The 27,484-nt window shown below is 39.7% G+C and overlaps 2 protein-coding genes across 2 annotated transcripts in view; both read left to right on the top strand.

Moving 5' to 3' along the window:
* The window catches only part of gpbp1l1 (GC-rich promoter binding protein 1-like 1), a 15,457-nt gene extending 893 nt beyond the window's left edge, over positions 1-14,564 (top strand). Inside the window, exons 2-12 of the mRNA XM_017480150.3 lie at positions 1,753-2,871; positions 5,709-5,822; positions 7,023-7,152; positions 7,266-7,594; positions 7,729-7,804; positions 7,912-8,108; positions 9,413-9,553; positions 9,672-9,827; positions 11,228-11,346; positions 12,534-12,633; positions 12,744-14,564. Of these exons, the coding sequence (XP_017335639.1) occupies positions 5,763-5,822; positions 7,023-7,152; positions 7,266-7,594; positions 7,729-7,804; positions 7,912-8,108; positions 9,413-9,553; positions 9,672-9,827; positions 11,228-11,346; positions 12,534-12,633; positions 12,744-12,899 (1,464 nt within the window). The 5' untranslated portion in view covers positions 1,753-2,871; positions 5,709-5,762 and the 3' untranslated portion in view covers positions 12,900-14,564. The remainder of the gene's footprint in view (positions 1-1,752; positions 2,872-5,708; positions 5,823-7,022; positions 7,153-7,265; positions 7,595-7,728; positions 7,805-7,911; positions 8,109-9,412; positions 9,554-9,671; positions 9,828-11,227; positions 11,347-12,533; positions 12,634-12,743) is intronic.
* Positions 14,565-14,825: 261 nt separating this feature from the next.
* Positions 14,826-27,067, top strand: ccdc17 (coiled-coil domain containing 17). The gene is made up of 14 exons (XM_017480149.2): positions 14,826-15,299; positions 18,044-18,148; positions 18,275-18,328; positions 18,492-18,612; positions 18,725-18,863; positions 19,121-19,228; positions 19,428-19,564; positions 19,650-19,772; positions 21,716-21,843; positions 23,489-23,562; positions 24,276-24,491; positions 25,671-25,878; positions 26,052-26,162; positions 26,266-27,067. The coding sequence occupies exons 1-14, from the start codon at positions 15,087-15,089 to the stop codon at positions 26,404-26,406; spliced, it is 1,878 nt and encodes a 625-aa protein (XP_017335638.1). The 5' UTR covers positions 14,826-15,086; the 3' UTR covers positions 26,407-27,067.
* Positions 27,068-27,484: the final 417 nt, after the last annotated feature.

Below are 27,484 nucleotides of genomic sequence, written 5' to 3'. Positions count from 1 at the left end.
TCCCTAGGGTTGGTTAATGCCTTGTTTGTTTATTGTGGTGTTTGTGTAAACAGAGAGGCTGACAGTAAACACACTGAAGCCTCCTGTGTTCAGATAGGAAACGTGTGTGTCTTATGGAGGGGATAACACTTTTTTTCTTATTATTATTATTATTGTTATTATTATTATCATCCCCCTCCACTCTCCTGTTTGTTAAAACATAGCCTCAGGTGTTAAGTTTGTGTTGCTGTGCTGTAATCAGTACAGGTGAGGTGACACTTTCAGTTTCATGTTGCTCTTCTGTTACCAGTAACCCTTTTTATGTATTTATTTTAATTTTTATTTTTAAATCCAGTTTCAGTACAATACCCGTATCACCCGATAATGAGTTTTCATCCTGTGTTAACATCCTGTAAGTACTGAGTAAACCCGGGTTCACATTGTATGATTTTGGCCACGATTCTGTGCTTTGAGACAAATTTTGAGAATCCTAAAAGATTGCTATAATCCTAGGATAAAGACAGTAGTCTTTAATCGCTAGTTCGACGTGTTCCTCGACAGACGATTTAATGGCCGCTGCGATCAAATTTTTCCTCCGATTTAAGCTGGGTGCACACTGTGATTTTTTTTATTTTATTTTTTTTAATTTTTTTTTTAAAATAGTTTTTTGTGACTGTTGCTTGTCAGACTGTACGAACATGATCCCCGCTGTAAGCCGTGTCACACTGCAGGATCTCAGTTGGACGCACTCAAGAAGACTCGTACGGAGTAGGAGAATCCACACTACAGGACTGTATCGCAAATCTTCTGACACAGCCGGAATTTACACGGAGGGGAAAATTTGATCGCAGCGGCCATTAAATCGTCTGTCGGGGAACACGTCAAACTAGCCATCAAAGACTACAGATTTTGGCCTAGGATTATAGGAATCTTTTAGGATTCTCAATATTTGTCTCAGACGACCGAATCGTAGCCAAAATCACAGTGTGAACCCGGCTTTATTCAGTACTGACAGGATGTTAATACAGGATAAATACTCATTATCGGGCGATACTGGTATTGTACTAAAACTGGATTAAAAAAAGTGTTACTGGTGACAGAAGAGCAACATGAAACTGAAAAAGCGTCATAGCCAAAATCGTACAGTGTGAACCCGGCTTTCGCGTATTGACCATCGTACAGTTTGACATTAATGACAGCTGAGATCTTACAGCAGGGATCATGTTCGTACAGTTTGACAAGAAACAGTGAATCGAACATGTGAATTGAAGAGAGCTTTGGCTGAATGCACGTTCGGATGACGTCACATGACTAGTCTCGGCCCAAATCTGGGGTGCAGTGGTGGCTTGGTGGTTAAGGCTCTGGGTTACTGATCAGAAGATTGGGGGTTCAAGCCCCAGCACTGCCAAGCTGCCACTGTTGGGCCCTTGAGCAAGGCCCTTAACTCTCTTTGCTCCAGGGGCGCTGTATCATGGCTGACCCCAACCTCCTTACATGCTGGGGTATGCGAAGAGAAGAATTCCACTGTGCTGTAATGTATATGTGATCAATAAAGACTCATTATCATTAATGTGCGGAAAAAATGCAGCAATTTAGAAAAATTGCGAGCTCCTTCCCAATATCATGTCAAATCCGATATCCAGAACTAACCTGACATTTCAGGCCCTCAGTAGCAAATCAGTGGAATTCAAATGTAGGAATTTAATTTCATATATTGTATATATGTGTGTGTGTGTATTGCACATTCAGACGGCTGTCTGTTTCTTGTTTCAGAGTCGATCTGCAGAGTGGAGAAGTGAAGTGAAGAAGCGAAGCAGGAGGCGACTGGATATTTCCCTGAACAACACACATCCTACATGAGCTAAAGTTAAACCTTTGCACCCTTTTCGTCTTTTGGATTTTTCTATCTCTATAATCAGGTCTCCTGTGAATCGCCGATGCCCGGTGCACTCTGTGTAACACGTCTGTTGAAAAGCTGCAGTCTCCTGCAGTGTCGTCTGTTCAAGTGTGCACTGAATTGATGAACTGGAAACTCCACCGATTTGTGAAGGATCAGATCATACTTTGTTTCAGGTACTCTGGCTCTCTGACGTGATCCTGGCCTACGAGTGACAGCGCCTAAAGATGATGTCAAGTTTTACTTTCGCTCTCCTGTCATCCGATATGGCCCAAAGTCCGAGCTGCTGAAAACAAAAGCGATGCCCATGACGCCGTAGCACCAGGCACCCACGGCTTTTGTGATGTGACGCATTGGCCCCCTTTGTTTTTGCTTAGATCTCACACCCTCGCTGTTTTAATGAGGTGAACATATTTGGCTCGTGACTTTTCTTCAACAAAGCGTTGTGTGGTGTAGCCCCACGCTCTTTCTTCTTTTCCTGTGTGTGCATCCTGAGCTTACCATGAGATTGTGAAAGGAGTTTCTGAGCTTCAAAGCAAGCACGCCGTGCTGCTTTTTACAGCCTTCCAGACACAAAGACTGGTCCAAAACTCCGGGGACATTTCTCCCACGTCACTTTCAGTTTATTTTGTCACTCTGAACGCACTCTGGGATGAGCTGAATTGACGGCGTCCCGGAGAGTCGTTCAGGCATCGCGGCTTGCTTTCTACGTCTTGTACTTCCACCAGCATTGATTGAAAGCGCTCCCTCACGACCACTACAAACATTTTTCCATCATAACATTACGTGGGACGTCCGGACACCAAAACGAGGTCACCTCGCTCACTGCACCATCCTGGAGCCTGGAATTTGTCTGTGGCGAGCGTCTGTCGTCCCGTGGCTGTTGTTCGGTCGCACACCTGAAGCCGTGTGAGTGGATCGGTGTGAGCGAGCGAGTGTGAGCAGGGACAAAGCCAAGCACAGGGCCGCTGGACTACAGAGCTCACGACTCTGGGGTAAGGGATCGCAGTATCTCCATATAACACATGCTAATACCTAACACGCCGATCCTGATTATTTTCCTCAATATATAAACTACAGAGATTTTCCCCAACTGTTCAGCAGTTTTTACATTACAAGCCACTGTCCAGTTCTGATTGGGCAGAAAGGTAAATAAAATAAAATATTTATGTTAAAGGTTAGAAGGTTAAATTAAATCATTAAATTAATTTTCTGTAACAGTATCTCTGAGAGTCAGGCCACTACAGGGTTTTATTATTTTGGTTTTTGTTTATTTATTAAGCCACTTTTATCTAAACCTACTAACAAGCAAATTTAAAACTGAGCTCTTATCGATACGGTGAAGGATTCTGTAAGGAGACGTTTGGACATTTATGGAAATAGTCTCCAGTGTCGGTGTAGTCAGAGACAAACTGTTCCTTCAAAAGTCTTCAAGGATTGAAAATGTTGCGTTTTGAGGTTTCTGAGTAACATGAACGACGTGCTCTTTGGTCCTCGCTTATGAATGCCCATGCAACTGTGCTCACTTTCACTTTTGCTTCAATTTGGGGGTGGCAATTGCTTGAATGTTGGGTTCATTATAAAACAAAACTACAAAACATTACGACGACAAACTCGCTTATATTAAACACCGAACTTTTGAAACCAAATTTTCCGCCATCGTGTTGTCAGTCAGCTCGCTTCACTCTCGTCACGTGAGAAATGAAATCTGACTCCTGCTGATCTGTGCTGCGACTTGGACTCATTCGGTTCATGTTGAATTGAGCAGACGCGTTCAGTTTGTAGTTGTAGCGTCCGTTCTCTGACGATGGTGGTGGTGCCGCCGTGGACAAGTAATGTAATCGGTGTGTGGCCCCAACACCTGGAACACCGTCTTTCGCTGCAAGCCTAATAGTAACGTGGGTGGCGTCACTAGCTTTCCATTTTGACAACAAAAGTGTTTGTATATTGAATTCAGCAGTGTATATTTACATCATGTCATATGCTAGATGAAGGAAAATCGGTGTGTGCTGTTTGCCATTGTGACCATCTCTCTGCAGCTGAGCTTGTGGCCTCCTCGGCCTCTGTGTTTCCTGGGTGAGCTCTCATTGAAGATGAATGGTCTCCGGTCGTGTTGTTGCTGTGTGTGTGTGTGTGTGTGTGTGTGTGTGTGTGTGTGTGTGTGTGTGTGTGTGTGTGTGTGTGTGTGTATACCTTGAGTTTGGGCTGCTTGATTATGGTCACAAAAATCATAATCATGATTATTTCGGTCAATATTGAGATCACTATTATTAAACATGATTACTCATTGACTTTGGAAACATCATACGTTTATTGAATAAATTTAATAGTGTTTTTAACAGTGGATTTTCTTGAATAAAATTCAGTTGAGAAAAAAATTTCTACAACAAAATGTTTTATATATATATATATATATATATATATATATATATATATATATATATATATATATATATATAATGTATATATGTATGTGTGTGTATGAGTATAATTTTTTTATTAATATAAAAATAAATTGGATCACTGTGCCTCAATACACTAAGGCTTGTTTTCTTGTCGCAAAGGCTTTTTTTAAAATTATTATTTATTTTTATTTATTTAAATTATTATTTTTTTTATATATATAAACATGTACTTTCCTTACTTATTCGCGCTGCTGAATGCTGCTTACATTATTTTTTTTTTATGCTTTTGCACGAAATTTCTGTTTCCCACATCTCTCTTTATTGTAATGACGTCTCTCCTGTAAGCCAGCGGAGCACGTCACGTGACACATTTCGGCGAATCGCGTCGCCAGAAATGAACTTTAAACTTCCTTAGTCAATGAAATTCTGTCTCCTGGTTTAGATCGGCCTGTAGTTTTAGCATGAGCTCTAGAAAGGAAATGAGTGTATTTAGACCAGCTGTCATGATGCTAGAGGAAACGAGCTTTCCAATGATACCAAACATTATTTCTTTTTGTTCCATATCGGACTCCTTGAAACCAGATTGTTTCCAAACAGCTGAAATGGTTTTATCTTTCTTGTCGACCAAAGGCTCTCCTTCCGTCATCTCGGCTCGGGCTGAACTAAAAATACGTCAGCTTGGCGGGTGCGAGTTTGTCATTTTAGGGGAGGAACAAAAGTGCACTGCTGTAAAGAAAAACGTGCGTGCTGTAAAGAAAAGTGTGCATTTTTTAAAAAAGACAAAACAATAACATTGTGAAATGAAATGCAGCACAATAATTGTTTTATCACAATTATTGTTTTCATAATCGTCGGAGGCCGAAATCGAATATTCGATTAATCTCACCACCCTACCTCGAGTGTGTTACTGCCCCGTGGTGCAGCGAGAGCAGCACATGTGATAACCTTCACCCTCCCAGATCGGTAGCAGTCGTGTGATGGGGAGACCTGACTGGTGGGTGGGAATTGGCCAAGACTAATTTTGAAAAAACGTTTATATAAAAAAAAAAAAAAAAGAGCCAAGATTGTGAAAATAATTAAAATATTCTTAATTGTCCAATTAGCCCTATTAATGTTTTTAAGGCGTTCTAATTCTACATAATAATGAAATCAATATATACAGTCATGTTTAATATATTCGATGCTTTAATATGTTTGATAGTTGTAAATGCCAAGACTTCTAGGTTCAGTATTTATTAATAACTATGATCAGAATCAGCCATGTGCTTTTCTTATACTGTCTTCCAGTCTATACCTTTGCAAATGCTTACTACCTTATTATTGTTGTTATTATTGTTGTTATTATTATTGTTATTATTATTATTATTATTATTATTATAGTATTTTTCAGTTGTGCACATGGTGGGTTTGTTTTGCCGTTATAACAGTTCAGGCCATGAGGTTTCATGCCTCGATCCACTGACTGGAGACACTGGACCTAAATGGCGCAGCATGACTTTGTTCCTGCCTGGCTTAACTTCTCCACGCCTCAGCCCGCCAAGGTGAGGAGCAAACTGTACTTTTATGCAAATTTATTGTAGGGAGTGTCTTTGAGCTAAAGATACATGGAACTATTAGAAATGCTGGAGTAAGTCGGTATGCAAATGAATTAATGGAGTTGTTAACATAGAAAAAAAAAAAGCTGAAGCAGATCCAAACAGAAAATTTTATACTAGTACAATAATCTGTGTCTAATGGTTGTTTTGTTTTTTTAAACACGTCTAGGAAATTACTAAAATCTTCTACCTTCTATAGCCTGAATAAAAATGCTGGAGGAACTAGGAACACAACTAGGAAGTGTCTCCCTGGTCCGCCGGCTAGTTAACGTCTAGTTATCTTGTAACCGTGACAGATAGGCACATGTGGCGTTTCCGTACCCTGTCCTAGCATTGTCATATTGTCTAATGCCAAACCTCAAAATATACCATAACCATACAAACTATCTTGTTCATTGTTAACACGAGCAGATTTGGTTATTTTTCTTAGTTTCTATACAAACATCATCCTCTACCATCGCTCTCTTTTAAATGAAAGTGTGTATTTAGCATGGTGTTAACAATTGTGACCCAAACACCTACATGTACACTACCAGTGAAAAGTTTGGAGACACTCGACTGAAATGTTTCTCATTGATGTTAAAAATCTTTTGATCTGAAGGTGTTTGATTAAATGTTTGAAATCGGTGTTGTAGATAAAAAATATAATTGCGCCGACATATTCATTTCTTTCATTAGAAAACTAACATTTTATTTACAAAAAAAGATTTTTTTAAACTGACGACTCGAGTGAAATATTCAGCAAAGCAGCCAATAAGAGTCCAGCGTCGGTGTGAACTCCTTTAACACTGTTTAAAAAGCATCTCAGGGAAATTCCTCAAGAAATCGGGTGAGAAAAATCCAAGAATACATTTTTGGAAATTCTAGGCAAAAAGGGCGTCTACTTTGAAGATGCTAAAATGTTACATTTTTTTATTTTATTTTGGATTTTTTTATTACAACATAATTCCCACAGATCCATTTGTTACACTCCAGAGTTTTGATGACTTTTTTTTATTATTATTATTTCTATTATTATTTTTATAAAATGTGGGGAAAAAATAATAAAAATGAGTGCTTCTTAACTTTTGATAGGTAGTGTATATGCTAATGAGGATCAAAGAGATGAATGTGTGTTCCTGAAGTGTGCTCTGTGGTGTTTGTCAGTCCCCTGCAGCCCCTCTTGAAAAACATGGTGAGCACTGTGCTCGTGGAGACGGCCGGCCGGGAGTGAGCCGCCGTAGACACAACTCCTCCGACGGCTTCTTCAACAACGATCTGCTCCGTGCTCCGTCAGGTAAAACTAGCGTGCAGTCCTCACTCACACCCGACCAAAGGTATTGTGCACTTCAGCTGCTGATCTGACTGACGCACTTTGGTTAACTGTTTCTGCATGTTCTGTGCCTGCAGGTGATGGGTGGCTCCAGCCGTCTCTGCTGAGGCATGACTCTGTGGACTCTGGTGTCGCTAAGGGCAATCAGGGAGGTTTGGGCAGCGGACATGGCTGGAAGGAGACCCCCAGCTGGCATGGGGCCCCACGCGGCCAAGAGGGCCCTCACCACCACCACCACCACCACCACGGGCGCCATGCCAAACGCGGCGGAGGAGACAGGGACAGGCAGGGTGGCCATCGGCAGCGCAACGGCAACTTCCATCCACGCAAAGGCGCCCCCTTCCAGGACCGTTACTCTGACGAGGAGCGCAACGATGACAAGCTTAAGTTTGTTGAAGAGGATTTTGTGAGTGTATTTTCTGGCACGAGAGTTCAGTCCAGGTTTTTTGTTTGGTGAACTATTTTTTTTTTTTTTTTTTTTTTTTTTTTTTTTTTTTTTTTTTAAAGATTATTCACGAATGCTCTCTGTGTACAATGCAGCCCTCCTTGAATCCAGAGACGACTGGAAAGCCAGTGAGTCAGGCTCGCGCTGTGGGAACTCCAGCAGGCGTGTGGGGTAAGGAAAAGTTTAGTCATTGTTGCAGTTATGACTGATGCGATACACGCACCATGCATTTTTGAATGTTGTATGTGTAAGCAGTACTTGTTCTTCCTGTTTTTCAGAGAATCCTCCCAGCGCTAAGCAGACCATGTCTAAGATGCTGGTCATTAAGAAAGTGTCTAAGGAGGACCCCAGTGCTGCATTCTCTGCTGGTTTCGCCAGTGCCGGCCCTCTGCCTGCCAACGGCTCCAAAGTCCCCATCACTGGACCCAGTGTCTACAAGAACCTGGTTCCAAAACCTGCTACTGCCCCAACTAAGGTATTTCACCCTTAAAATAGCAGAATCTTTGAAGAGCATATTGTCTGCTAATCTGATGTCACAGGGGCAGTGCAGTTACAACCCCATTTAACTGGAGAACTTTTTTAAAAGGTTTCACATATAAGTGAATGGTCAGGTTTCACTGTTTGAGCCTAAAACAATAGCCAGTGCTTTTTTCCCCAAACTCTCCATTGTCATATTAATGAGAAATTGAAAGCTGGAGTAGTACAGACAGGAAACGTCGGACCTGGTTTCAGAATGCAGCGCAGCTATATAACTCAGTTGCGCTCGGCTACTTGATGATTTACAAGGTAATAAGCTTGCCAGCTGTGTTATCATGAAAGTTGAAGCTTTGGAAGCTGATCTGTTTGAGTGTAGTGTACAGATGAGGAGGTGACAGAGCTGGACAGACTGAAGCGCTGCTCCATCTGTCTCTTTAATGCAGATACGAAACAAAGGACTCGCCGTCAGTGGCAGAAACCAGTAACCAAAGTGAAGATAGACCAATGTTAGTGGAAGACATTTGAACTTAAAAAAAAATAAATAAATAATAAAAAAAAAAAAACTGAACTTAGAATTTACATAAACGACCGGTCAGAAGTTTGTGGGTGCCCTACCGAAATGTTTCTCATGATCTTAAAAACCTTTTGATCTGAAGGTGTGTGATTAAATGTTTGAAATCGGTATTGTAGATAAAATTAGAATTGTGCCAACATATTTATTTCTTTCGTTATAAAACTAACATTTTATTTACACACACATTTTTTTAAACAGACGACTCGGAGCGAAATATTCCGAAAAGCAGCTAATAAGAGTCCAGCGTCGGTGTGAACTCCTTTATCACTGTTTAAAAATCGTCTTGGTGAAATTCCTCAAGAAATCAGTCGAGAAAATGCCAAGAATACATTTCTGGAAATTCTAGGAAAAAAGTGTCTACTTTGAAGATGCTAAAATATAAAATTATTTTGATTTATTTTGGATTTTTTTTTTTTATCACAACATAATTCCCATAGTTCCATTTGTGTTACTCCAGAGATTTGATGATTTTTTTTATTATTATTATTATTATTATTATTATTATTATTATTATTATTATGAAATGTGGAAAAAAAAACATAAAAATAAAGTGTGTCTCTAAACTTCCGACTGGTAGTGTACAAGCTAAAACTTTGAATTTCGCACATTAATCGAAACAGCTTGCTTTGGCTAACAACTGCCAAAATCACTGACTGTACCTTTTTAATGTGTTTTATTTACATGTAAGTGGTCAGATGCTCTAGTTCCTTCTCTTATGTTGTCTTCAGACCGGCCCTTGGAAACCCAATGGAAGGGAAACTAAAGTGGGTTTGCATTTCTCTGGTCGGGATTCAGCCTTCACCAGCCCTGTGTCTGTGACCAAACCTCTGACCCCGGTCAACGCACCACCCCATGGAACTCCTAAAGAGGTGATGAGATCTGCAGTGTGAACAAGATGTTCACTGAGTAAATAGCGCTGCATTGTTCTAGCGAACTTCATAACCGTTGCTCGTTTTTTCATGTCTCTTTCTGTTCTGTCTCTCACAGCCACCATCCAGCACGACTCCTCCAATGGACATCACTCCTCCTCGGCTGAAGCTGATGCGGCGTGGCACAGACCGTAAGAGCGAGTTCCTGCGTGGACTGAAGGATGAGAGGAACGGAGAGGTGAGCAGCTGCCACAGCCCTGGAGCGGCAACGGAGGTGAGGATATAAAGACAACATCATGTGGTGGTGATGTCCCTGTTTGGGTGCTGTTTTGTCTTGAGAATTTACTAATTCTTTAACGTCATAGACCATTAGATGTTGCCCTGCTTTATAGGATTAAAATATTTTAGCCTGGGATACACACATGCATACATACACATTTGTTGATTTGTTTGAGCCCTTTGAGTTTGTGGAGGGTTCTGAATAAAAATGGTGGAGATAATCATCAAACACTATGAACAAAATTATTGTTGTTAATAATAATAATAATAATTATAATTATTATTATTATTATTATTATTATTATTTAGCTATTAATAATGAAGGTCGTAATTGACTGGTCACTTCACTTTAATGAATTTAATCTAAAACTCAAAAACAAGTTGAAATAAGTTGACTAAAATCTAACTGCAGCTTTAGATCTACATTTTATTTATTACGGTGTAACTGGTTTAGGTTCTGTGGGTGGAACTAAAATCTCTAATGGTACATATTTGTCCATGTTTTAATTGGACAAATAATTTAAAGTCCCGACGATGTGTTGACTTAATTTCCGCTCAGACAGGAAGTCAGGCCGGGACATATCGAGTGGCTCCTCCCCCTTTTTAAATCACCAATAGCCTTTAGCTTACCTCACAGCCCGGATAAACACCCATCACAAACCTTTGAGCTGGCACGAATACTTCAAGACATTTCCTTCTTAATCAACTTACAGTTGGAAAACTGAATAAAATGCGTGTTCAAACAGCCAGACACAAGTTTACGACCCGTGCTTGCTGATATGATTTCTCTCGCTCAACAGCAGCAACTTCAGCAAGGTGATTTTATTTTTTTATTTATTAAAAAAAAAAAAAAAAAATTTGTAATAACATTGTATATATATAATAACACCAGATTCTAGAGAGCATTTGATTGGACAGAAAGTCTGACTAGAAGCTGAAGTGCAGAGTGAAATTGTTGATCCTTGTTGGTGGTAGAGAGAGACTACATTTTGAATGCGCATATCTTCTAAATGTTGTTTTGGAGCGCACTAGCTTATAGATAACCTTAAGGCTTAGCATATTCATACTAAAAGCCATATCAATTTCATGGGGACTTTAAATAGTTTCATTATTTCATAAGTCGTTTTTGCTGCACCTAAGTGGTGCTGTGGATTTTTTATTTATTTTGAACTGAAAGACGATTAAACCCTGGTTTATCCTATATGACATCGACGTGTCGTCGTCCTCTCATATTAGCATATTGTTTATTGAGATTCTGGCGGATTTATGGCATCAAAAAGTAATTTAGAAGTCACGACTGAAGAGCGTGGAAGTTAGTGTCATATACATGAAAGCTTATGAGTTTGAGTATTGTGTCTGTGTTTGGTGTGTTAAAGCCCTATATGTGTGTTTCAGGGAGAGAGCAGTACTCCTGAGCCTAAAGAGTACGGGGAAAGCCACGAGAACGGCATGTCTCACTCTCTTAGTGACTCTGACACTGAGCACCTTTCCAGCTCACTGGAGGCCGAACACCGGTCAGCAATAACGCACACCACATTCACTGATGATCATTACTTTACTCGCAGTGCATACATGTAGAGCTGGGATTATCTTCGAGGTATCCATGTTGATTTAAATGAAAATGTGCGTTTTTATTTATTTATTTTTGTAATGCCGTCGTCAGCAGTATTACGGATGCACCGAAATCTCGGGGGGGAAAATGGTATTTTCGGTTTTTGTCCGAAAGAGAAAAAAAAGGCCAGATATATGCGGCCCTGCCCTGCCCCTAAGTGCTCAGCGCTCAGATTTCACTCTCGATCTAGCCGACAGTTATCATGGCGCTACCTGGCAAATGGCGATCATGTCAGCGGTTTGGAAATGCCTCAAAGTTTATGACAAGTACATCAAATATGCCATCTGCACTGTTTATTCCGCAGAAATTCAAGAGGGGGTACGGTGCCGAAGTACTTCTCCACGATAGGTTCGATACACCACCTGTAAACACGACGTCCCGTTCAATATGCAGAGTACAACAACAACAGAATAGAGACCCTCTGCCATTCTGTCTTCATTGCATGTTGTTTTTCATTAAATTGATTATGTAGCGTATTTCAACTTTTTGTATTTGCAAGATGCTAGCCTAGAACTGCTGAGTTCATAACTTGACAGCTGTTGTGCATATCATAATAGTTAACGTTACATTATTTGGATAATTTTTGGGCGGTAAACACTAATCTAAGTCTGATAATTGGATTCAAAGTGTGATTATTTTTTATTTATTTATTTATTTTTAAAAACAATAAAAGAGTACAATTGTTGATATTGGTGAGGACATTTTTGGAAGTGTCAACACTTCGTCGCAGTCAGAGGTAACGCCGTAACTGGTATTGTGGACGTTCCGCAACATTAACCATAACTATAAATGGGTAAAAAGTACGATGTGGTGTTCTTCAGATAAAAATGTGTTCGCGTTGGCAAATGGCTGTAGTAGTAGAAGAGTAATTAAATACTCATGCTGCTATAGGAAAATACTTCAGCTCTTTATTGATGGATTATTGTCCTATAACCTCACTTCCAGATACATAATGGCAACTAGCTGAATGGAGGCCATTTTGAACTTGACGGTTAGGGTGCATTGAAAAAGGCTAAAATCTGTCAGACACCATAGGAGCGTCAACTGTGTCTAATAACGTCTACATCTTCTCCTTTCTCCTCTCTGTAGGCTGCTTAAGGCAATGGGCTGGCAGGAGTATCCTGAGAACGATGACTTCCAGCCCCTCACAGAGGACGAACTCAGAGAGTTCCAGGCTAAGACTGAGCAGGTACACCCACACACTGATGAGCAGACAATTTATGTTTTATGATGATGTGAATTTGACTAAATCATGAATTATTTGAGCATCTTGCTGCTATGTTTGATGTGCCTGCGCAGATGAAGAAGAACGGGTTGGTGCGTAACGGTGTGCTCCTGAAGCCGCGTGCTGTGGCACTGTTTGCCTGGAGGAGCTCCACCAACACCGGCCTGGATGAAGGTTCCGAGTCTGAGACCAGCAGTAGCAGCCAGACTTCGGACGACGAGGACACCTAACGTGGCTTTAACTCTCCCCCTGTCCTCTTCCTCCATCACTCTCACTCGCTTTCTCTGTCTCTCTTACATCACACCTTACATTTCAAGTGAAAAGAAGAAACTGAGTGAATATATTGTTTCCATGGACAAGAGCCATCGGTCATATCCCAGTGAGAGAGAGAACACTGAAATGACACGTCATGGGCAATTTGTTTTCCTTTCTTCCTTTTCTCTCCTGTTCTCATGTTTTTCCCGTTTTCTCCCCAGACTAGAATTGTCTATCTAAAGCCACACACAAACACACACACACACACATCCCCCACCAGATATTTTTTATTTTATTTGTTTTTGCTTGGGAAAAAAAGACTAACTCATAATAACACCAATTATAACCGTGACTTAACGTGGAATATGACTTCATCTGAATGTTATATAAAATGGCTTTGACACCTTTCTCAAATATATATATTTTTTTTCCTTTTTGCGAAAACAATTCGTAGCATTAGTGTTGAGACGAAACAATCATTGTGAGCCTCTAACAGCGGCGTTGGTCCCAGTCCCTCATAGAAATGAACACAAGCCAGCAAGAAAGCACTAAAACGAAAGGAAAGCCCAATAGAAATTTTTTTTTTTTTTTTTTTGTAGTACGGTTTGGCAGCTAAGATCTGAGCCCATCTCTCGCGTTTATTCGAACTGTACTGCTTCCACCGGTCTCACTCTGCTTTTTTTTAACTATATGTGAGGAAGCTTGTGAATGTACGATCAAAGTGACACGGATATGATATGTAGCTTGAGTGAGTGTTTCTCGCCTAGCTTTTGAGAGTGAAGAGGAGTTCATTATAAAAAAAACAGTAATAGAGGAAAGCTTCACTGACCAATGGGGTTTATTTAATTTTTTTTATTTTTATTACATATAAATAATCGCAGTCATAAAGACACATTGTCAGTCTCAGTACAGTTTCATTTGATAGACAACATGAACCTGATTTTGGGCTTGCAGAATTTCAAATGGTTCTTGTTCTATGACTAGGTCAATCCCAAAGAGTTATCTTTAAATATTCTTCTGAAGCCAGAATGTTGAGATTAACCATCTTCCAAGTCAGCCATGATATTTAATCGGTTTCAGTGTTTGCTGTTGCAGGAAAAAAAAATAAAAAATCAAAAAATGAATACAGATTTAAACGATAATTAGAGGGAAATGCAGCCTTCACAAGCACATTTGAATCCACTGACACGAACTTCCTATGTAGTGAATGATTTCTTATTGGCTTGTTAGAAAAGAGCATTTAGTCCGTAGAGCTTTCCTCTTGGCTCTGACTTGTAAAAACACGTTCTGTTCATAAATGTGTTTACGAGAACTCGACACTCTTCTGTCTGTGCAGCTGATAAAACTGTAGATGCCCATCTGCAAAAGTTCTGTATTTCATGAGGGACTGCTGGTGGAAATTATGCATCTCCATTTTTTTGTACCTTGTTTTTGCTGATAGGGTATAAAAAGGCTTTATTACCGATTTAAGTTTCTTTTTTATGTTGGTACAGCTGTAAAAAATCCCACATAAATAGTTTTTTTTTTTTTTTTCTTCTTCTTTTGTTTGCATTATGTCGTTCCTGCAGCCTTGATATTCAGGGTGGATTGTAAAAAAAAAAAATATAAGAATAAAAATTGTGAGTTTTGGAAGATGACGATTATTTTGTTAACGTTATTCGCAGATAAATAAGGTGTCGTGTATGGGTTTTATCTGTATAAGACAGCAAAGAAAAAAATTTCTGCAGCTTGGGGGGCGGAGGGGGGAATGAAGAAAAAAAATTGTAATAAATATTTTGCACCAATTTGCCAAATATGTCTACCATTTGGTTTTCTGCCCAGGTGTTTCAACATTGGAAAAAACCCCCCATTAATTTTCAAATAAAATCGGCTCACGGTGGACAAATGAGGACACGTCATATTAAGAGCAGAATATAAGAACGCTAATTTCTTGCGTTTATGAAGTGTGTGTGTGTGTGTGTGTGGTAGTGACTTCATCAGTTTCCTTTGTTGAGTTGAATTGACATGGTGACCGTAACCAACAAACAAATCCTCACCAGCTGAGAGAAATGATCGGTGAAACTGAAAACAGTTTAGTGTAACGGCAGCGCCCGAATCGACAGGTTAAATAACGTCTGTAAGCAATCTAAGTGAAAGTTGATTACTTTTTGAGAGAGGCTGAGATGGAACACTCTGGAGAGTTCAGCTGTCCTGACTGTAACATGGTGTTTCGCTCCTCTGGACTTTTGGACAAACACAAGTCCCGGTTCTGTATAGGAAGTGCCATAGGAGACCCGGCAGTGCTAAGGAGAGGACGAGTGGAAATCATTGAGCCTGGAAAGGTGGATTTAAGGGTATTACGCCCCACAAAAACAAAGACTCCTGATCTAATTCATGTAAGTAAAACTGTGATGGTATTTGAGTTATATGTGTATGAGTATATGGTGTTAGTACAGGCCTACTTGTATTAAGTTACTTTTTGAATATCAGTGCTGATCTATTGTTTTATCCAGAAGCAGTTTAGCTGGTTGCGTATTTTGCAATAATACAAATATAAAGTTGAGGTCATAAGTTTACATGCGCCTTACAGAATCTGCAAAAAGTTAATCATTTAATTATTTTTTTTTTTAAAAAGGAGAGATCATAAAAATTGCCTTTAGTTTATTTAGTACTGCCTGAATAAGCTATTTCACATAACAGATTTTTACATATAGTCCATAAGACACAATAATAACTGAAAATGAACAGTTCAAAAGTTGACATTCGCTTGGTTCTTAATCCTGTGTGTTGTTACCTGGATGATCAGCGGCTGTTTTTATGTTTTGTGAGAGTTCTTCATGAGTCTCTTGTTTGTCCTGAGCAGTTAAACTGCCCACTGTTCTTCAGAAAAATCCTCCAGGTCCTGCACATTCTTTTGGTTTTCCAGCATCTGCATATTTGACCCCTTTCCAACAGCGACTATTTGATATTGAGATTGATCTTTTCACACTGAGGACGACTGAGGGACTCGTACACGACTGTTACAAAAGGTGCAAACGTTCACTGATGCTCAAGAAGGCAACGCGATACGTTAAGATGGATGTAAAGGTTTAAACAGGATGATCGGTGTAGTTTGTTATTTTGTCGTCTTCTGGGAAACGTAAATATCTTATGTAGCTTCTGAAGGGCGGTACTAAATGAAAATAAGGTCTCAAAACAAAATAGTAATGATTGGTGTAAATTGTTATTAACACTGCAGATTCTACAAGGCGTATGACCTCAGCTGTATCGTTCCACTCTTACTCATTGTCTCCTAAAGACTGGACAAGAAAAAGCATAATAAGGGAGGAATAATGTTTGAAATGTGCATAAATACCAGTCCATATTTACAATCCGGCAATTTTTTTAACCTTGTTAACTATCATGAATAGTTTGGTGACAAAAACTATCCCCTCAAACTCACACAATCCTAGTTATGGGAATTCCAGCTCTTTTCAATGAGTCACGTTATTTGGCTCAGCTTTGTTTTGTTTTTAAAAACCAAAGTGTGCAATAGTTTCATCAGTGATTGTTGTTCTCTTCCTAAGTATACTGAATTGTTAAATGAAATATTACTCTAACTTCTAAATAATGAAATACTGTGCTTTGCAATTGATATTTTTGTGCAATTTAAGTAGTTGGGGCGCATGGTGGCTTAGTGGTTCGCACGTTCGCCTCACACCCCCAGAGTCGGGGGTTGGATTCCCACTGTGGCCCTGTGTGTGTGGAGTTTGCGTGTTCTCCCCGTGCTGCGGGGGTTTCCTCCAGGTACTCCGGTTTCCTCCCCCGGTCCAAATACATGCATGGTAGACTGATTGGCGTGTCCAAAGTGTCCGTAGTGTATGAATGGGTGTGATTGTGCCCTGCGATGGATTGGCATCCTGTCCAGGGTGTACCCTGCCTTGTGCCCCATGCTCCCTGGGATAGGCTCCAGGTTCCCCCGTGACCCTGAAAAGGTTAAGCGGTATAGAAGATGGATGGATGGAATTTAGGTTTTTGTTTTTTTTGTTTGTGAAGCAGCAGTGTAGTTCTCTACTACTCGCAGTAAAGAACAGCTTTGATGCTAATTAAACAATCACAAACAAAAGAGCCGGCTCATTCCCGAACAACACGTCACTACTAGCAGAGACGGATTTAGTGATTTGGGAGCCCTCATTTCAATGTTTTAACATCAATATTTACATTTTCAGAATATGTTTTTTAGCATTAATAATTAAAAATATATATAACTTGAATTTTTAGGGGGCCCTTAGCTTCTGGGGACCCAAGGCAGTTGCCTACCTTCGCCTAGTGCTAAGTCTGCCCCTGACTACGAATCCCATAAGATCAGTAACTTAGGATCTTAATATGCTAACATCTGTATGATATTATTGTGTGTAATTCCACAGCTCTGTTTAATTCTCCAATCTGATTAGACAGATGTTCTATAACAGCAGCTTTAAAGTAGTGCCGTGTGTAATTTAAATCGCAGGTTTATATTAATGCGCTCGTTGTAATACGTCATCTTTTCTATAGTAGTAACTCATTTGTGTCGATTTGTATGGTGGACCCATAATCAAAACTTAATTATACACAGTAAAAGTCTTGTTATTTAACAAAGGAAATGTATAATTGATGATATGGCCAAGCTTTCTGTAAGATGTTTTTTTTTTTTTTTTTATATATAGCATTTTTGGAAGGAGTCTCCATTGTCAGTGCTTTGTAACGGCATGTTTTCTGCCAAGAGAGAAGAGTTGTTGCTGTTTTGTGCTTTCAGGTTTCTCAGTCACATAAGCTTTTATTTTTTTGCCATAAACTTCAAAAGAAAAAAAAAAAGAAGAAGAGTCTGGTGAATGAATGACTGTTTGTAGCTGCTATATCAGAACTGAGAACAGGAACTCGTCTCTATGGACGTTCCACAACACTGACTGCAATTCTAAATGATTAAAAGTACAACATTTCCTCGTTTACAAATTACCATGTTTGATCATCTGCAAATTGCTGTGGTGTAAGAGGAATAAAACATGTCCGGGCATGCTGTCATTTTCCTATAACACCATGTTATGTGGTTTAAAAAATAATTCTTATTTTATACATATGAATAAGAGTATGAGCGATTTCTTGAGCATATGTGTGTGAACAGCTGAGCGAGCAGAGAGATCGACTGCTAACGCAGACTGACAGACGAGAGACCTACAGAGAACCCAGCGTGGCTGACTGCCTGTCCTTTAACAAGCTCACTCATGAGGTGTGATGTCAACATCTTGGATTTCAATATGCATAGAAAATTCATATTTTCCATTGTATCAGTGAGAATTTCAAAGTCTACACAGTCAAGTAGCTCACGGTAGCTTTTATAAATCCTGCATTTCAGTTTCATAAGCTGAGGATGTCGGTTGAAGAGAGTCTGTCCAGAAGACACACACAGGTCAGTTTTTAACAGTGTTACTCTCAATGTGTTCTTCTGAAATGTCTGACGGGGAGACCGGAAAAGGCAAGTAGAACTTAGTGGGATTGCATCTTTGTACATTCGAAAGCTTTTTTGTGGAAATAAACGGTTCTTCGTATATGGGTTATATGGATTTTTAAAGGGATTGTATCAAGGCAGAAAGTGGGTTGATGGAGAGAGGCTTCAGGAAGTGTGTGAACACCATGAGCAGAAGCTGGCTGAAATCCGGTCACACACCACCCAGCTGGAGCAACAGAGAAAGGGTGAGCCCAAATGACGTACTATGCACTTACGCTATGCATTATGTACTCAAGCGTCTAGTATAGGAATTTTAGAGGAATAGTATTATCTCTAATTGAACATTTGTGCAACTAGAAATTGAACGGCAGATAGCCCTGGTTGGGCATGATGGAACGGCTCATCTGAAGGAGATGCTCCATGAACTGAAAGAACAGGAAGAGAGAAACGAGGAGGTTCTGTACCGACTCAGCACTCAGATCAATGCACTACATGGGTGAGAGAGCGTGAGGATGAGAAAGAGACTGTGGGTGAGAGTGAAGGTGCAGAGGTGGGTGAGGGAGCGTGAGGATGAGACAGAGTGAGAAAGAGACTGTGGGTGAGGGTGAGGGTGCAGAGGTGGATGAGAGAGCGAATGAGAAAGAGGAGGGGGGTGTGAGAGAGAGTGTGTGAGAGAGAGTGTGTGAGAGAGATGAGCTCAGCAGTTTCCTTGCGTGACGATTTCATTGACATTTGTCCCCTGATTTATTTTAGGATGAAAGATGCGAATGTTACTTCAGACCAACTAGAAGACAGAAGATCACAACACGTCACCTTTGACCTCATTTCCTCCGTAGATGGCCCACTCTCCAGCCAGATAAGGTTCGGCTGTGTCTCATAATAGCCTGAATGTGAATAGTCTGAATTAGTTTGATCTATTTCTACATTAAACTTTCCACTCAAATGTTAACATAGTGAGATTTGTGTTGTTTAAATATAAACCAGAAAGAAATAGTCCATCAATTAGCTCTCTCTGAAACTCGGTTGTATCTCCTCAGAGGAGCATGCTTCTTGTTAACAGATCTTTACATCTAGCATACATACAGTCCGGCGGTTCTGATCCAGAGGTTCTGGCCCACCTGCATGACCTGCAGTCTGAGGCTCACACCCTGGAGCAGAGCAGACCTGCAGCTGAGCACCGGAGACGGAAGAAAAGACGTGAGTAATGCAGTGTTTGTGTAACTTTGCTACACCATTTTGTCTAAGCATGAGGGAGCCTGTAACTCCTCCTTCCTGACTTCAGGACTGAAGTCCTCTGATCCAGCTCTGGACTCCAGTATTCTGGCAGTGGAGCACGAGAACCAGCAACTGGAGGAGCAGATCCTCAAATTACAGCTAGACCGAGAGAGACACCGAGGAAGAGCAGGTAACCCCTGCAACTCACAAGCTTCTTTTGTTTGTTTTTTTTTAAATTGTACAATATCAATTTGTTGCTTAACTATGATTTCCTTACAGCAGTTCTGACTTGGCAGTCTCAAAAACTAGCAAAAATAGTTAACAGATTACTTGAACCCTGACATAACGTACCATAAAAAGTTGCTGTCATGAGTTGCCATGGCAGTTTATGTCTAAATGTAATGTTACAGTTAGCTGTAATTTTTATAATAACTGACATATGGTATAAGCCATCATGGCCTCAAATGTTTTTTCTGATCTTGGTTCATTATGAAAACTGTCATGGGTAAGGAATAAAATACAACAGGGTGTACTGTGATAGGAAAATAAACTCCCCAAAGAAATTATTTTCCAATAAGAGCATGTCCTGAAGTGTTTTATTCCTCATATACCACATCAAACTGCCAATGATTGCTTTTTTTTCTACGTATTAAAGAACAAAAATTTCCTGTTTCTAGTTACATTTAATGTTGTGACTCATCACAGTAACAAGTTAGTTCCTGTTATCACTTACTTTATAAAAGCTACAGTATACACAGTCATTCCCTCACCAGCCGTGATTTTTCTCAACTTGAAGTTAATATGAAAAATAAAATACAGCTTTTCATGTTACAGCGAAACTGCTGAGCGCTTGACACTGGGAACTCTTTCCATAAATGTAGAGCATGCGCCAAACAAGTGCTGCAGAATTTATTGTTACCAAAGAAATGACAACATATTAGACTGGAAGCTTTCATATGAACCTGCCAGTTGAATTTCAGTCGGCTCTTACTGTCCGACCTGCTGTTATAGCAAAATAATCATAACCTGACCAATAAGAACTGAGAATTCAACAGCACTGTGGTGGAGATTTTTTAGCCATGGCCACAGAAAATACTTGTTTCCTATTGGCAGGCAAAGGCTAGATATTTTCTTATACTGTCACTCAAAAATGTTTTATAGTTCAGTTACAAAAATGATCACAGTTCTAAATAAATGCTTGAACGTTGACATTGTTAAACCAAGTTGAAATGCACAACAAGAATAAGGCACCATTAAACAAAAATAATGATATAAATGTGTCAGAACGTAACAGGTTATTAACCTCAGGATTAATTCTTTATTTTCTTTCCATTTTTTTTCGCAATTTTTGGGAAGCTGTATTGGCAGCAATCGTAAACATATTACATGTTAAGATAAAAACGTTATTTAAAAGTTATTTGTTACCCCAAAATTAAGGTAAGCGACATCAAAAGTTAACAACTGGCTCAGTTATTAAGGTCTACAATATGTACCGGTTTTGCAATTTGTGGGTCAATGATTTGAGATGTGAAAGACCTCCAACGTCTGCAAATTTAACAGAAAATTGTAAATATGTAGATTTGTATGATGAGGTGTGTGAGATGTATGGTATCATGCCACTCTTGTTAAATAAAGGTGTTCAGAGGAAAAATACATGCTTATAAAAGCAAAAATGAAGTGGAAATGTCCATAATTATCGTTGAGAAAAATAGTCTGTAATACAATCTCTTTTTTTCCCCCTCTCTTTTAATTTATTTATTCATTTTCATGTGATTCATTTACATGTGATTCATTTACATGTGATTCATTTACAACAATTCTAACATCAAGTACAAAACGATATCTATAAAACATCCTGATCAAAATCTCAATATTTGATGTTTTAAACCCTCTGATTTGTTTCTGATTCATACTCTTTACAAATTACAGTATGGAGTAAAGATGGCTGAGTGAATAGTGTAATAAGTAATCAGAGTAAGTTAATTATAGACCTAAACGATCCACCTACATGGTATCTAGGAGTCAGGGGCATATTTGTCTAGTTTAGTAGTCAGGTTGATAATAATGAAGAACTATTGATGATGTTAACCATGTATTGGCTGGATCTGTCCTTTTCATGACTTTCTGCTGTAGCTGGTCTAGACCTGGATCTGATCCAGAGGCACCACACCTATCAGGTTGCCAACCTGCAGGCTGAGATCTCCAACCTGAGGAGAGAAGTGGAGAAAAGCAGGGAGAGAAAGACTTGTCTTCTTGCTCCAGTGGGTGTGATCTGCATTTAATCTGTATTTTAAATCTGTAAAATAAATGGCCATATGCTCACACTGTTTTATGAAATAAGCAAAGTCTAGTGGATCTGTAGATGTTATTACGGTGTTATCTGGCATGTTAGGCAATATTAAATTACATTTTTTACATCATTTATAAAACCAATTATACAACCCCAATTCCCAAAAAGCTGGGACTCTGTGTGAAATGTAAATAAAAACAGAATGCAATGATTTGCAAATCTCATAAACCCATATGTTATTCACAATGGAACACAGTAGACATAACACATGTTTAAACTGAGGAAATGTACCGTTTTGAATTTGATGGCCGCAACATGTCTCAAAAAATTTGGACCGGGGCAACAAAAGGCAGGAAAAGTAACTGTTACTAAAAAGAAACAGCAGGAGGTTAATTGGCAACAGGTCAGTAACATGATTGGGTATAACAACAAAAAAAAAAAGAGTATCTTAGAGAGGCAGAGTCTTTCAGAAGTAAAGCTGGGCGGAGGTTCACCAATCTGTGAAAAACTGCGTCTACAATTTGTAGACGCACAATTTCAGAACAATTTCACAATTTTCAGAACAATTTCGGAACAATTTCAGAATAATGTTCCTCAATGTAAAATTGTGAAGGCTATCAATATCTCATCATCTACAGTACATAATATCATCAAAAGATTCTGAGAATGTGGAGAAATCTCTGTGTGCAAGGGACAAGGGTGAAAATCAATATTGCATGCCCGTGATCTTCGGGCCCTCAGTCGTCACTGCATTAAAAACAGGCATGATTCTGTAATGGAAATCACCGCATGGGCTCAGAAACACCTCCAGAACTCATTGTCTGTGAACACAGTTCACCGTGCCATCCACAAATGCTGGTTAAAGCTCTATCATGCAAAGAAGAAGCCATATGTGAACATGATCCAGAAACGAAGCCGTCTTCTCTGGGTCAAAGCTCAGTTAGAATGGACTGAGGCAAAGTGGAAAACTGTTCTGTGCTCAGACGAATCGAAATGTGAAATTCTTTTTGGAAACCATGGACGCTGCGTCCTCTAATTTAAAGAGGACTAAAGAGGAGAGGGATCATCCGGCTTTTTATCAGCGCTCAGTTCAAAAGCCTGCGTCTCTGATGGTATGGGGTGCATTAGTGCCTATGGAATGGGCCGCTTGCACATCTGGAATGGCAGCATCAATGCTGAAAGGTATATACAGGTTTTAGAGCAACATATTCTTCCATCCAGATTCCATCCCATATTTACTTATGAGAGACTCTGCCTCTCTAATATACTCTTTTTATCCCCAATCATGTTACTGACCTGTCGTCAATTAATCTAATTAGTTGCAAAATGTTCCTGCAGCTGTTTCTTTTTAGTAACACTTACTTTTCCAGCCTTTTGCTGCCCCGTCCCATCTTTTTTGTGACGTGTTGCAACCATCAAATTCAAAATGACCTTATTTTTTTCTCAAAATAGTACATTTCCTCAGTTTAAACATTTGATATGTTTGTTTAATTGTGAATAACACATGGGTTTCTGAGATTTGTAAATCATTGCATTCTGTTTTTATTTACATTTTACACAGCGTCCCAACTTTTTTGGAATTGGGGTTTTATATTCATGATTAATCAATGTTGCAGGAATACACTTCACAGCAGCAAAGACATTTGTTTGATTCAGTGGACTCTCTTGGTCCTGCTCCTTATGATCCTGTGTGAGTCCAGTTCTTTCCTTTTACATCTTAATGAAATATATGTAAGGAATAAAACACTTGGAGGTATGCGTTTATAGGCAGTCGAGTTGTACTTTTATTATAATGAATTAAGCATAACTCCTTGTTCATTACAAGTTTGTTAATAATATTTTATTTTGTACTTGGCAATGTTAGAAACGTATAGTTATTTTTTATTATTATTATAATTTTTTAAATTATGATCAGATGGGCACGTTTACATTTTGAGCAGGAGCTTGAGTCCCCGCGGCGCCCCACCGTACATGCCACTGTTGCCATGTTACCACACCAGAGTTGATTATTTTCCAATAACCGTATATCCAAAAGTGTGTTATTCCTCTTTTACCACAGCAATTTGTCAACTCTAACAAATGTTTCATTTATTAAACACCGACATGTTATACATTTTGTGTAATTATAGTTATAGTCTAATGATGCGGAACGTCTGTATTTCTGTTATCAGTTATGTTGCAGCAGTTGCACACAGTTGTACCTTCATCAGCCTCCTTTGTTTGGTCTGAGATTGTGATATACACTACATATCGTCCCAACTTTTTTGGAATTGGGGTTGTAGTTTGTTCTTGTACTCATATGTCAACGTACTGTCAGTGACGAGTATTTCAATAACAATTAACAAAACAAATGCCAAATAGCAGTCATTAAACCATAAACTTAATGATAATGTGTATATACAGGTCTGGATTTGTGATCTTCTATGACATGGTCCTTGGCGTGGATGACACATTTAGAACAGTTCATCTGGTAGCCAGGCTATACTCTGGGGGGCAAGAAATCGGGCGACCCACCCCTATGCCACCTGTTCACGGCCAGCCTGCTGGGGCTTTAGGCTATCCACCGAGAAGGCATGCTGGAAACTACGCCTTACTAGCTGTCAAGCAGCCTGTGCACAGGTAACCAGGCTTAATCCTGATTTATTTAGACTTTCTTATTCAATTCTGTTATAGACCGTCTACATGACTGGATTTTGTTCTAATCCGTTCTTCGTTCATTTAAACACTGGCGCTTTAACAGGAAGTGATGGGGGTAAAAAATGGCAAACAATAAAATAAATGACCATCCTGCTTTTGGATTCACACTGTGACGTGTCTTACGAGTTCTATTATACGTAATAGACTTCTAATGGTGTCATGGTTCGTCATGTTGTGTAATAACTTTTATAAAAAATACTCATTAAAATGTCTGTCACCATCTACACTTCAGTTTTACTTCAGGTTTCTATTTAAGGCAACTATTTTTCTCATATAATCTTTTAAAATGGTGCAAACTAAATGTTTCATGCTGCACTGTCATTATCAGTATGTATTATTACAGTCAAATTTGTTGACTCTGTTAGTATAAATGAACAAAAGCGTGTTTAAATACTTATTCTGCCATAGTTGCAGTTGTAGGTGATTGGAATTGTTCTCAGTCTGCATGGCCTTAAAACCTATCTTGGTTCTAACCTAGTAATCTGACGGTTGTGAGGTTTAATCCCATGGCTGCCAGAGAACCAATAATGGAGCCACTTAACCGTCAAGCGCTCAGCTCAAGTGTAAGACGAAAAGTGTCTGCCAAATAGCAACGACAATGAGTCTTTTTGAATGAGCGGAAGTTCTCACCAGCTGAGTCCACCAGCTCAATTAATATTCCATCCATCCATTTTCTGTACCGCTTATCCTACACAGGGTCATGTGGGGGAGCCGAGAGCCTATCCGCTCAAGCTGGGGGACATCCTGGATGGGGAGCCAGCCCATCGCAGGGCACAATCGAACATACATTCACACACCCGTTCACACGCTTCAGACAATTTGGGAATGCTAATCAGCCTACAACACATGCCTTTGGACCGGGGGAGGAAACCGGAGTACCTGGAAGAAACCCCCGAAGCACGGGGAGAACATACAAACTCAGGGTGCAGGTGGGATTTGAACCCCCAACCCTGGAGGTGCGAGACAAACGTGCTAACCACTAAGCAACCATGTAAATGAATATTTGTAATATAGAATTATATCACTGCCTAGGCTTACAATCATGGTATATTTTACCTCTGTAACTGAAAACTGTTCCATAAACTGAAACTCTCCTCACAGCGTGCAGCCGTCTCCGTCTCTCTACTTGGTGGTGGAAGTTCAGGTTGTTGGTGTTTTTGAATTGTGTGATCAAGAGATGCGAGGCTGGTCCAAACTGCAGCTCTTTGACGATCACAATCAGGTTCAGAGCGGATTCTGGAAACTTCCTTTCCGCTCTCTGCCTGTGAGGCCGTGCCTCAGTGCGGGCCAGCTCAACTCTGTGCCTCAGGTAACGTCCTCAAACGCCTTTCCTATTTTAGCATAGTGCTGTTCTTTGCTTCTCTAATAAGACACAGATGTGTTGGTTCTGTATGTAGAAGAACAATACTCATGTAAAGCATCTCATCTCATCTTGTTTATTCTAAACTGAACCCTTGTTCGTCTGGTTTTCTCTATGATCAGTTGGGTAACATGGAGATTTGCCTTCGTGTAGTTAATGCCCGTGATGGAGATGTACAGTCACTTGCTAAAATCGATCCTAACAATAGCAGACAGTACAAATACCCATCAACGGTATGCAACACACGACTTCTTTCATACCGTTCATTTTGATCAATATTTCCCTACTGATTGGGAATTTAACTTTAAATATGCCCTCACTGTTTAATCATCGCAGGTCATCTCACACTCGCGCACTGACCTGGAAGGACAAACATCCCAGCCGAAAACATTACACCTTTCATCCAATCCTTTTCTTTCTTCATTGCCCCAAACCGATCACGTGGATCCTCCTCCTAAGGACAGTGGTCAGAGGTGAGAATGAGAGATGAACCCCAAACCAGCTGGATCTGGGCTGTTGTGAATATGTATATGTTGAGTTCTGGGTCTCGGTCATCCCTGCTGATTTGTGGAGTGTAATTAGACTGACATGTTTACACAATAGCGCTGTTGAATGCTCGATTCTGATTGGTCAGAAGGTGTTGATTAATTTTCTATGGAGTCAGTTGTACTGACTGCAAGGCAAATCTCAGGTTTATATTTATGTACTTGTTCTAATGTTATTGTTTGTATAGTAACTCCCTCCACAGGCCCTTGACACTTTATGTAAGGACATGGTTGAAAGAAAAAAAAAATTTTGGAAGGAGTCTACAGTGTCAATGCTTTGCGACAGATCTCTCTACAGCATTAAATGTGGAACATGTCCTTGTTTAATTGTTACATTTTTTTTTTTTTAATTGTTGGCAAATTGCTGTAGTGTAAGAGGAATAAAACGCTTGGGCGTGTGGTGGTGCTTTATGCCTACTGTCATTTGTGCGATCATCAGTTTGTTGTTTTGCATAACTTGAAATTTCTGAATGATTATTAATTTGTTTGTGGATGCTCCCTTTTGAAAAGGAAATGATTCTTATATGTGATTTGAATGTGGCTTTATCATAAACTCACCCAAAAGAAATAAAGATGCCATTGCTTTTTCACTACCTGATGTAAGCAGATACGATTTGATTGCATTTACCGACCTCTTTGTTTTAAACAAACACTGGGGAGTGGTAGCTTGTAATTCTGTGAGCAGTAACCAATTACTTTACTTCATGGCTCTTGAGGGGGAAGTCACAGCCTTACTACTAGTCCATCAGGTGTCATTTCTTGGTCCACTATTCTTTTTCCTTCATACTAAATTACTAAGCTTAGTGGTCAGACCTCAAACTCCACCAAACCAGCTGACCTACTGCTAGAGAACTCCTCTTTGATGGACTGGTCGTTCAACAACACACTCACAATCCATCCAGCAAACTTGCCCTAAAGTTGAGCTGGCATGCAGGTGTGTACGATGCCTAATGCTGATGATGCTTGGTGTGTGCTTATCTGAGGTCCAAACATGCTCAAGGTATAAGATC

Source organism: Ictalurus punctatus, chromosome 11 (assembly GCF_001660625.3).
Source record: "Ictalurus punctatus breed USDA103 chromosome 11, Coco_2.0, whole genome shotgun sequence".
Lineage (NCBI taxonomy): Eukaryota > Metazoa > Chordata > Actinopteri > Siluriformes > Ictaluridae > Ictalurus > Ictalurus punctatus.
The sequence above is the reverse complement of the archived record's forward strand: the minus strand, read 5'-3'. Positions and strand labels throughout refer to the sequence as shown.

Excerpts from the sequence above, each read along its gene's own strand:
- ccdc17 (XM_017480149.2), top strand. The coding sequence starts at position 15,087 with ATGGAACACTCTGGAGAGTTCAGCTGTCCTGACTGTAACATGGTGTTT. Across the intron at positions 23,563-24,275 it reads CCTGCTCCTTATGATCCTGT|GTCTGGATTTGTGATCTTCT; the intron begins GTGAGTCCAGTT and ends GTGTATATACAG. Across the intron at positions 25,879-26,051 it reads AGCTCAACTCTGTGCCTCAG|TTGGGTAACATGGAGATTTG; the intron begins GTAACGTCCTCA and ends CTCTATGATCAG.